The sequence below is a fragment of the Ooceraea biroi genome, chromosome 10 (genome assembly GCF_003672135.1).
Source record: "Ooceraea biroi isolate clonal line C1 chromosome 10, Obir_v5.4, whole genome shotgun sequence".
Lineage (NCBI taxonomy): Eukaryota > Metazoa > Arthropoda > Insecta > Hymenoptera > Formicidae > Ooceraea > Ooceraea biroi.
The window spans coordinates 3516384-3528555 of record NC_039515.1 but is presented as its reverse complement, the minus strand read 5'-3'; the positions used below and the strand labels follow the sequence as shown (position 1 = coordinate 3528555).

The window sequence follows — 12172 nt, the reverse complement described above, 5'->3', positions numbered from 1 at the left end:
GCGCGCAACCCCTCCCTATCCCCATCTCTCTTCTCTCTCGCCCGCTGCGGTCCTGGAATGCTCTGCTCCCCGAACAATGAGTACGTTCTCTTTTAATAGCGAGCAACGCAGAACCCCGGGTTCGCGCGTTTTATTTAAGGGGATGACTCCGTGTCTTCGCCGCCGAGGCAGCCGCACGAGGAGCTGTCACTCTCATTTAAACGCGCGCGTTCGTCATAAATCGCTGATGCCCGCGATGCTTGCGTTTCACGCCTCGCAAAGTACGTACGCTTCGAGCACAGGGGTATATCTCGCAGTAACACGCATGAACGTGGACAACCACCTGTATCCTCTCTCCTTCGATGAGGGAGGAAAGAGGGTGAACTTGGGTAAACAGAATCAGATGGACGAAGAAGTCTTTTATATGCATTTCTTTATATCTTTTTTATGCTTGTTTGATTAGTCTCGAATTAATGTAATGAATTGATACTAGATGATTGTTGAAGAGCGGGAAAGTGAAGTGAGAGCCATGAGTATTGAATGTGCTTCATCTTACCTGACTCTATGTGAATCCCAAGTTCATCCTCCGGATCAAAAAGCATTCGCACAAAGCGCGAGGAGGTACGTTCTCGCGCGTTTTATTAATGAATCGCGCAAAGGGTTGCGTGACCCAAGTCGGGGAGTGTTAATCAACCCGGGAGCGTTCAGGAAGACGTTACGTTGCCGCTCGGTGGTACACGTAGATACGATGCAGAAGCTAAAATTAAGCTGTACACGAAGAAGTTTTAACGGCTACGGTAAAATAGCGAAGGAAAATTTATACCCTGATAATCGGGTCAGAAATCTACGGGCTAATTGCACTTCACGTGTCTTTAATTAAAAGATAATGCTTGACGCGTAACATGAGGGATTATCGCGAGAAACCGGACGTAATAAATGCACTCTAATTACAATAAAAATAATTAAGACGCAAGATTCAAATCTTATTCTGCCTGGACCAATCCCGGACGATTAGTATTCCCCAGTTGTCGAACCGCAACGAAGGATGAAATCGGTCGCGGCCAAACTAGAACAATAAAGAAAAAACTGAAAACAAAAAACTCTAGGGATCGGCGCGCGCGATGACGTCATGCAACGTGCGCCGCATCCCTTTCATGGGGTGGGGGTGGACCGATTTCGAAGCGATCGCGCCGACGGCTCTATCTCTTTCTTTCTCTCTCTTTTTCTCCATCCCTCTCTCTCTTTCTTTCTCTCTCACGGTCTCCGTGTCGCTATGTTGCAGGCAATGTCCGACAGCGCGCATTGACCAGCATCGTTGAGCGAAGCTGCCGAGAGAGACACACATACTCGTCACACACTCGCTCATACGCGAATTTCCTACCTGCTCGAATATGTCGGACCTTGCCGAGCCCTCGACCCACCCCCGGCAACAACGTGTGTGCCATTCTCTTTTTCGCTAAGTGCTAAACCCCTCAACTCCCTCCCCCCAATGCCGGACACGAGGGGTGTTTTTCCCCTTTCTCATCACGGAACGAACACACATGTCGAATCGTTCACACATGGCAGAACGAGACGGGAAAGACCATAAACTCTGACGCAAACGCGCGATGCTGCAGACACGTTTCGAGGCGGAAGAAGATTAGATACAGATTGGAAGCTGTTCGCAAAAATGTGTGCGGCAATGTAAAACGTCACGTAGGGAGGGCTCCTCGTGTACCTCGGGAACCTCCATCAAAAAGAACGTCATTATATTTGATTTATACGTCGGTTTTGCGCGTTCATTGCTCCTCGCACCGCAAACAACTCTAATTTATAAATATTTGGACGTGATACTTTCCTCGGCAGGGAGCTCAACTAACGGAAAGCTGTTTAATATACAGCACATTTTATTGTACCAATAATTCGAATGAAAGAGTCATATTTTGTAAAATAATTTTAGGCCTGATACATTAACATTAAATTTTTAATGAGAGATTTATCGTAAAAAGCTCTGTTCAGTGACGATGCAATTATAATTCTGAATGAATGTTTCAGCATAATTATATGCACATAGTCGTCCCGAGTTGCGTATCTAATATTAAATTGAAATAATATAATTAATTTAAGAGTATAATTAATTTAATTAATTTAATATTATAATAATATAATTAATTTAAGAGCTACTAAAATCTCAACAAAACAGCTCAATGAGTCAACGAGTCGCCATTAATCCGCTATCTTGTCTTTCACGAAAAGCGATTGCTTTCAACGGATGCTGCTTTAAAGCACGTGTACAGCGTGTTGGCTTCTCCTCTATCTAATCTTCTTTGAGCGTAATCAACTAGCTGTGAAAGCACACTGGTCGTGTTTGCGAGCGCTGGTAAAGCTGGTGAAAGGGCAAAGGGCGGCGCGGGACGTCGCTCCTCTCCGACCCGGTCGCCATTGCAAAACTCGGCTGAAAAGTGCGAGGAACTTTGAGAGCGATTGCAGATAAAATTACTAACAGTATACGTGTATACGATTTATTTTTCATACATACGTTATTTATTTTTCTACGTCGAGCTCCTTATCGGTTATTCGCCGCCATGTTGTTCTCCCGCGTTCACCATCAAATCGTCATTCTGCGCCGGTATGTCGAATTATCGATGTTTTCTCGCGTTCGATGAAACATCGACGTATCGATGAAATATGGATGCATTAAATTAACAAACTAAGAATAAATTTTCAAAATAAATTGCAAACAATTTTTTAATGTACCACACTTTCATATGTTACTTGAGCATTAAAAGAGAATGATATGTTTCGTTCTTCTCTTTCCACAATTTTCATTTAGATTATTTATTATATTTATGTGAGTATTTATTATATTTATTGAGTAGCAAAACTGATACGTATAATATTGTTAAGCATTCAAAATAATTTTACAAAAGTAACTAGCGTTTTGAAGATTGCCTTGCATTCCGGAGTGTTTAATCATGGACGTTATATCAAAGAGACGTCAATGTTTCATAGTGATATAGATTCAGACATCGAAACACGTTGGTGTACTGAATATCGCGCATTCCTGATTTGTACCTTTCTTTCGACCCAATTACTTCGCGATTTACGAGCCACGCGCGAGCGTATGATCGTTGAGCATGATCTACCCTGTATATTAGAACGTATTACGGTCTTGCTCGATCTTCGTGTTCGTTGGCGCATCGATCGTCCTTGAAGGAAACGTGCAATTTCGTCTTTCGCGTAATAACTGTATTTTACAAAACAACGATGTGCACGTTATTACTAAAATCCTGCAAGATACTAAAAATGTTCAACATATCTAAAAAGATTCAAGTATATAATAAACATATTTAAATCGACTTTAATCATCCAATATAAAATACACGTATAAATAACAAATATATTAAAATATTATAATTTTAATATTATAATATAATATTAATATTATTATAAAACTATATTAAAGTATTATAAACGTACGTTTTTACTGCATGCATCGATATCTTTCATTATCTATCTACCTATCGAAATTTTGCTATTGTTATCTATCGAAATAATAATCTGCGCAAACAATTGTAACGAATACAGTATTAACTATATCACACTAAAACTTATTGTAGAATTTGTATGAATGCGACCGGTCGATGCGCAAGCCGCCGCGAAGATCCAGCTTTGATCTCTGGGATATCGTTTCCGTCCTAAGTACCAATCGAACGCGCTGCAAGTCAGTACATCGAAGAATCAAAGCTGATGCTAGCTATTAGACGTATACCAGACGCTTCGTAGCTGCGTAGATCGCTTAACGCATACGGTATGCCCCGCTCCTTTCTTTTGATTGGCTCGATCGAATAGATGAATGATGATCCCTCGTAATTTGATTCTTGCACGTTTTAACGCGCTCCCTCTGTGTGAACACGAACCCCCGGGAATCAGACTGATCGCACTCGCAATGCACGGATCGAACACTTTTGTACGTAGCATTTTGGTAACTCGTATCACCCGCCGCGGCCTCCTTTGCGACGATAGTTCTGCTTGAAAGGGAGTATCCGAGCGAAACACGAGCGGATGCGTGAGCGCACTTCCGTCGATATTAAAATACCCCGTAATAATAATAATATTTTTATTGTAAGTTCTTATCGTTTTTTACTTCTCTGATTTCTCGCACAAGAGATCGGCACTCTGTAGTTTAATAAAACTTGAAGAAACTATTTTGGAGAGTGTTTGATAGCAATTTAGAAAGACGATTATCTGAATCGTTTTGTTTGCGGAAAAATACATTGTCGCACTTTGTACGCTCGCGTGCCCGCATGAGGATTAAGACGACATTGATGTAGTTCACTTGACGAAAGCGAAGCGTCAGCGCGTTGCAATTTCTTCGAAAAATCGAAAAATCGCAGCGCGCCATTAGTCGTAACCGGATCATGCTGTTTTTTGCCGGAATTCTAGTTGAGATCAATATCGCTAAGTTGGTCGACAAATTAGACGTTATTGTACGACAAATGTGCCAGTCTGAAAGTTTCGTAATAAATTTCCTAATACGATCTTAAACTGTAACGGCGGATAGATATTACGAGATAAGCACACGTTGGCGCTTTCTTGCAATAACAGAAATACAAAAATCGTGTCCTCGAAGCACTGCCTGTACATAAATATTGTCTTGCACTGATATTTGCCTGTAACAGTCACATAAATATATAGAGTTGTTACAATCGGCAGCCGTTTCGCTCTCTTTATTCGCGCTGTCTAATGACGCTACATGACATGATATGCTACATTCAATTACGCGTACGAAGCAATCAATGGATTGATTAATCCAGCGAGATCACTGCGTTGCGCGCGAAGCAACTTTCTGGTAAAAATTCCAACTGACCTGAATTAATATTCATAAATCAAATTCAAACAGAACGATTCTGCAAATTCATGCAGATACGACGCAACGATTTGCAGTCGCGTGTACCGTAAAATGACTTGCGTTGCGACAAATCGGATCTTCGAAAGCGAATCTTGAGTTTCTGAAGTAATTGAAAAGAGATTTAAATATTCATAGAGACTCCACAAGTTCGCGATGATTCTAGAGATCTAAAGATAAAGGTACTCCTGCCGTAAAAAGTTTTACTCCTTGCGGCACAAAATTAATCCTGATGGCGTCAAATCCCGCTGTTACATATTACGAAGCGAAGCAAGAAAAAAGGCGCACGACCTCTTACCTACTTAAGGAATTACAACTTCGAAAACAAGTTGGCGGAGCTTCGTGGAGCGATATACCGATGGACGGCTCTTCCGGCGCGTTATCAAACTTCGATTGAAGTTCTCGGGCTATTTGCGACTTCCCGTTTGCATCAAGCTCACGTACACCGCGGGAACTATTAAAGAACAGTCAGGCGGTTCGGAACAAAATGAACTGTACATTGTACCATGCGCGTTTACTGACGAAACTTTCCAAGACGTAAAGTATCCCTCGAATGAGCGAGTGACTCCCCAATACCGATCTTCGCTGATGGCTGACCGGAGATCGACAGCCGTTGGAGTTTGCAAGGAAGACCCTTCGAGCTTTATTCCGGGGTTTACGAGCGTTTTGTTTAAAGCTTGATCGCGCCGACATACACAGCGGACAGCAGCTCGGGAGCGATTCGTTTCGAAAATGTGAGAATTGCTTACGAATTGACGCCATTCGCGTAAGTAACGAGAAGCAATTGTGACGTCCGTCTACACGAGATTCCACACGTAGTACCACTGACCACACGAGTTTCATTGGCGGTTTGCGTTTTTTTATCACTTATCAGCACGTTTGTATGCATCAGATACACGCAGGTTTTGCCGGCTTCTACCGGCTATTCGTGACAAATTCTTTGATCGATTCTAACATTTAATGTTAGAATTGTGTTGAGTAAATTGCAAAAGTTGTTCTTTCAGCCGCTTTTCTGTAGATTTATTTATTTCGGCAGGAATTCAGAATTCTTGTTGAATATGAAAAATTTATAAAATAGTATTAACTTAATATAAATCATAAATTACATTTTATGATGATTACTTATTCAATATTTTTGCTAAGGAAAAACGTCTCAATTTCGCAGCAATTTGTCATTAATATGGTTCACACGGTAGAAATCCGGCACGCTATACATGTTGTATCGAGTGATTCATTGATAAAACATCTCTCGACCTTTTTACGAGAAATTTCGTGGATTCCAAATGAAGCAAAAAGCACGCGTTACGGACAGTTCAATAAATCTTGTTTGAAAAGCATACGCGCGTGTCCAAGCAGTGGTAAAAAATAGTGAAACTTGCCAATAGAACCGCGAAACGAGAATCAAGATCTGAATTATGAGAAGAGGAGCAGTATTTTCCGGCCAATCTGGACATTCGTGCAAACAGAAAAACGAAAAAAAAAGAAAAAACGAACAGAACGTTCGTTTCTTCTATCTCAAAAGGAACATTTATAACACTGTAAACATTGCGACCTATGTATTGTATAATATAATATTATTACATCAATTTTTATTACTCTCTAGTTTTGTCAATTTTTCCTTGATTTTGTTATAATTTTACCGATGTTTCTCCATTGTTTTCACAAGAGTATCGAAACATTCACGCGTCACCACTATTGTTACTCGATAGTGCGTAGTGACTGCACTACTGTCAAAACACTTTACGTATATTCTGCCGTGGTAGTCGAAGTATTCGGGACACAGTGCGATATTCCGAAACTCTCGAAAGAACTAATAAACGCTCGAGACATATTATTTAAACAGATCACTTAGTACGCACACATGCGGACGAGGAGACCATATCTTTTCCGTTTTGTGATCGTCCGTGGCAGTTCCTGTTCGTGGCCTCATAGCACGAGGACCCTTGTCTCTCTCTGGCTCCGCGTGATCGTACGTTGCCTCGTTTTTACGTTCTCGTTTAGTTTGATATTTCTGCTCGCTCGCGAAGCGGTCGAGCCGTTTCAATCGGCAATCATCGAAAGTGTGGAAGGAAAAGAGAGAAAAAGAGAAAAAATATTCAGAAAAAAAAGAAAAAGGGAATAATTAAAAAAATATCAAGATAGAGAGGGAATAAAATGGAAGAGCCCGCGAAACGCTTCGATCGCTTCCGAACCGAGGGCCGTGTGTTTCTGACCGAAAAGTTAAAGAGGAAATTGTGTGTGTGACCTTTTGTAGGATGAAGAGAAAAAAGACAGCAGAAAATTCGAGAAAATTGATGAAATACCTAGCGAATTCGAGTGTTGCTTTTGTACCACGAAGGTATTTACGATCACGTTCTTCCTCAGGCGGCACTACATACACCAATGGGCTGTCGGTCGAGTCCGTAGCTAATCGAGACTGTCGAGACTAATTGTGCACCGTTTCACGGGGCTAAAAAGATCGTCAGTTTTTTTCTTTCTTTTTTCTTTTGTTTCAGCGTGAGCGCAATATATACGTATATATGCATATATATACATATGTATTTGTCTCTCTCGCTCCGCGTATCACGTACACTCCTCTCGTCCGGGCACGAGTTTCCGTCCGTCCATCCGTCCATCCGTCCGTCGATTTTGCGCGGGCGGCGTTGTGGTTCTCTTCGTCTTCTTCTTCTTCGTTCTTTTTCTTTTTTTTTTACCTCTTCTGTCTTCGATTCTCGAGATATTTACATATCGTTCTGCCGCATTCCAAATCTATACGTATATATATATATATTTTTTATATTTAGCCCATCGATATGTTGCACACTTTTTACATAGTCCACTGGGTGTATGCACTGCCTCCCCTGCCACCTCTTCTCAGCGGAGCACAAAACTTTCTCATTGACACCGGCATCCCCCCTCCCACCCCCACACCCACACCCGGTTCATTCAAAAAGGCTTTAGACGCAACCGTAGCTCTTCTCACCTCTCTCTCTACGTCCGTCCGTTTCCTCCTCCCTCCCCTCTTCGAAAACTTGCGATTTGCGTGCCTAACACGACGTGTTTTTGTAGGTCAAGGCATCGCGTTATCGGACGCGCGGGGCGGTCACGCCACGCGCCGATATGCGCGATGCCTTAGGCACCAACACCGATACCACCAAGTAGAGAGCCAAGTGTACACTTGTACTTTTAGAATCGATACACATACACACACGACGCACGCAACAAAACACACATACAAACATACACAAATATATACACTCACACGCGTATACACTTATATACATATACATATTATATATACTGTACATATATACAATATATACGACGTGGGGATAATTTCCTGCCTCCGAATTTTAAAGTTAACGGGCCGCCGGCACGCGAGAACGTCCGCCGGAACGAGCCACTCGAGCCCGTTCCTTCTGCTGCCGCCCATTAGGGCCTTTTCGCCAGAAAACGTGCGAAAAACAGCGCTCGTTACGACCCCTCATTACGGGCCGGTATGAGTTTAATCTTTGAATTAGTAAGAACGAGATTTTCGAATGAGATTAGAACGAGAATACTTTCGCGAAAGAGTTTCAAGAAATACGAGAACAAAATTGTCACGTGAAGGCAAGCGCGATGACAGCTCTAGTTCTATTTTTGATGAATAGCATATCGGCATTTTTACTTACATTAATTTTATTTTAGACTTTGATATCGCCATAACGTAAAACTGTAAAATTCAAAAACGTTGTCTATTATTCGAGCGTGATTATCAAAGAACGTGTGATTTCGTAAATTACGAACAGTACGTGCATCATTGGTCGAAGCCACGGTGATCTCATTTCTCCAGCAGTTATCGTAATTGCCAACCCTATTATCGGATAAATCGGCTCGCGGGAAAGCAGGAAATTATTCGGAGCCGTCTCGCACTCGTGCCTGAAGCGTGTAATTACATTTGTACAGAGTGACTCAATAAGGATCACGTATACGTAAGGATATACTCTCTCTGAATTTCTAGTTTCATTAAATCGCCGGCGAGTTATGCAAAGTATACAAATGTAAGCACAAATACAAACATACACACACACACGTACGCACACATATTCGCCTCGATCTTCATACTCACGCAGCACGATCGCGCACGTACGTACACGCGATCGAATTAATTATTAATCGACAGGCGGGGCGAGATCGATCAATGCGTTCTACGTGTCCTTTCTCCATAACATAATCGATTATAGATATCGATTATGTTTTAACTGGCCAATCCTGAAGTTGAATCTTCCTTTATATTTTCCTTTCCTTAGTATAAACAACATTGGATATAATAATGTAGCTTCTTGTAATTTTTCGTTACGAAGAGACAAGAACTTTTTGAGCAGTAATTACACAGAAATCAAAGTCGTTTGCAGTCCAACATATGGCTAAGAAAGGTGTCAGTAGCATTTTGTCAAAAAATACATATAATCTTAGACTCTTTTTCTCTCAACATTATACATAACTTTTGTATAATTTTTGTGATTATTTAAAAAAGAGAATAAAAAGAATCTTTACATTACACAGTGTTAAACGCAACATACCTGTTGGAAATAATTCAGGAAATTGCGCGTGTGAAACGAACATGTGTTTCCAACAATGTTGATAATAGCTATTGATTGTGGGCGCAATTTGAGATCTCGTCCCGTAGCGATGACACTCGTTCACGTAACATCTCGCGTGTGCACTCTGCCGATTGACGTAGACATATGCGCTACGGGGGTAACGCCGACGGCGGAAACAACCCCCGAATCGCAATGTCGTGCCGTCAATCGCACTTAACTGTAGTACAGCGATTGTTGAATCTGGCGATTGCTGTTTATTGCTGTGTGAGTGAGCGGCCGCGAAGGCGATGCTCGAATTTTGCTCGTCGAGAATAATGGGTACACGTTTGCGACGATCGTAGATCCATTCGCGAAGCGTACTGCCGTGCTTGAATACATTTTTGTCTGCCAATAATACTTTGTAATTCTATTAAATAATCAGATTAACGAGCGCGAATTAATGAAAACGGTGCTCGAAATTCCAATCGTTTCATATCGATATCCGTTTTAATATCAACAATTTTGTGCGTTTCCGCTTTCGAGAGTACCATTGTCGGAGATTAAACCAGAGCCGTTAATCGAAAATCTGCTAATTAGAAAGTTTCATCAAATCCGCCGTCAATCTAAAAACTTGGAGAACTCTCGAGACTCTGGAACAACTGAAAGTCTTCGCGAACTTTGGAGTAACGGTTCCTCAAAGTAAACGACGTTGACTGATAAATTCCGACAAAATGGGGGAGACCTTACTCTCCCCTCGCGGCAGTACCAGAAAGAGTAGTGCGCTTCGTGCGTGTGTGTGGTACTCTTTTACTACATGACAGCACGTACGAGGGACGAGACGCAAGATCGAAGGCCTCAAGGTAAACTAATCTTTTTCCTGATTAGCCACACACGCACACGCACATACATGCATACACACAATTGACACATACCACACACACTTGTACACATACTGCATCGTGTAATGGAACGCGCGTATCCACCTCGCTCCATCGGCAACTCGAAAAGCATGCCTTAGAATGAACGAGTAGCAGCGCACGGTAGACGCATCAGAGAGTGAGTTTTAGAGAGAGAGAGAAAGAGTGAGAGAGAGAGAGATCATGCGTCCGTCAGCACCCCTGCATCCGGTAGGTTTCCGGAGAAGCACCGCCCGGCCGAACAAATACGCGCCGGCGAAAGATATCGTTTTCCTCTTAAGTAGACCTAGTCGGGATGCAATCGCACGTCGCAGAGATCCGGCGCACCGCATTCCGCGGACCGCAACCAGGCGAGTATAGTAGATGGATCCTTCCAGATATACACACACACACATACACGTATATGTATATATAGAGACATTCACACACACACACACACACACACACACACACACGGCAGTCGCTAGAAATTGTCCTTTCGCCTTTTGTAGAGAGAGCACGATCTTCTGTGGCTTCTTTCTTTCTTGTTGTCAGACGAGACACCGCTTCGCGAACGGGCTACGCTCGTTGTTGACGGGATTGGTGCACTTTCCAGTGGAGTGATTCCAAGTTCTCGACAGAAACTCGAGTGGATCAGCGATACGCTGTTTCCGTATGCGGATTGTATTCATGACACGATTGTAGAGAAGAAATTGAATCTTATTGTTAGTGTCACTAAACCTAACGACGTAAGAGTCCAAGAGACGCGCAGAAGACTGGAGAACGTCTTCCGGACGTCTCCTCAGTATCTCGCGAACGCTCGCTTCGAAAAGATGCTTCGATACAATCTGGCATTAAATTTTTAAAGATTGGCTGAACTAGAGTTAGACGAGTTGTTCAAAGTTCGAGAACCAAGCTGGTACCAAGGAAGATGCACCATCCCGGAAACGTTCCGTAGGACCTAGGCTAAAGCGCGCCGCTTCTCCAGCACCCTCGCCTCCCGCATAATCGAGACTTTTCATCCGCCTCGTGTTTTTAGGAGTACAAAGACTTCAGCGACGCGGAGAACATAATGCCGCTTGCCACCAGCGACTTTCGTAATCCAGTCTGTCAGGAAATGAGGTCCCTCAGGTTCATCAGCAGTGGCGGCGGCGGCGGTGGCGGTGGTGGTATTGGGGGCGGAAGCGGAAGTGGCGCGGACCAGCTCGTCAGCTCGTCGCTCGCGGAAACGAGGACGTCGCCCGTGCAGCCGCCGGAGACCCTGAGCTTCGCGAGGACCTACAACGAGCAGGAGGGCTACGCGAAGACGTACAACGAGCAGGGAAGCGTCGACAGTTCCGACACGTACGCGAGCTGTCAGACTCATCCGTCGCATTCGCAGGTACGCGAGCCGATATCGCGCGGATAGGTATTATCATAAGGGTTCGCACCCCTGCGCGTGGCGCAGCGTGGAGGTCGACGCGGGTCCGCGGGTTCGCGAGAGGACGCATACCACATCGTGCATCGTGCAAACCAGAGCTTCCCAAGCCACGCTGGTTTCACCACGAGGGTTTCATCGCCGGTCTGCTGATCGCGAGGCACTGTGAGACTTGCGAATCTTTTTACAGCAATACGAGACGCTCGGAAACGATCCCCGTGAAGTCGGAGATGCCCGAGATCGCGGGCGAGATTTGCACGGCTGTTTATACGATTTTCTCTACGGTATTTCTGAGTCTCTGATGATAGACGAGTGCTAACTGAAGGTTTTGTACGTGTGCTGTTGTACGGGAGATTGGGAGATCGGGAAGCTGATGTAAGTTGTCCCACCTTTAACGCATCACATGTTAATGACCAGTCTTTCGACTTGTTTCGTTAATGAAGATCCGGCA

The 12172-nt window shown here is 43.4% G+C and overlaps 1 protein-coding gene across 8 annotated transcripts in view; it reads left to right on the top strand.

Moving 5' to 3' along the window:
- Positions 1 to 12172, top strand: part of LOC105278312 (potassium voltage-gated channel protein Shab) — a 40189-nt gene that overhangs the window by 17634 nt on the left and 10383 nt on the right. For 5 of the 8 annotated variants that reach the window (XR_003407162.1, XR_003407161.1, XM_026973163.1 and 2 more), the window contains exons 4-5: positions 7122 to 7205; positions 11344 to 11685. The exons of 1 other annotated variant lie outside the window; for it this stretch is intronic. Coding sequence is in view for 5 of the 7 variants with exons in the window: in XM_026973163.1 (XP_026828964.1) it covers positions 7122 to 7205; positions 11344 to 11685 (426 nt within the window). In the remaining 2 variants the exon portion in view is untranslated. The remainder of the gene's footprint in view (positions 1 to 7121; positions 7206 to 11343; positions 11686 to 12172) is intronic. 2 more of the 8 variants (XM_026973162.1, XM_026973164.1) reach the window with 2 other exon arrangements.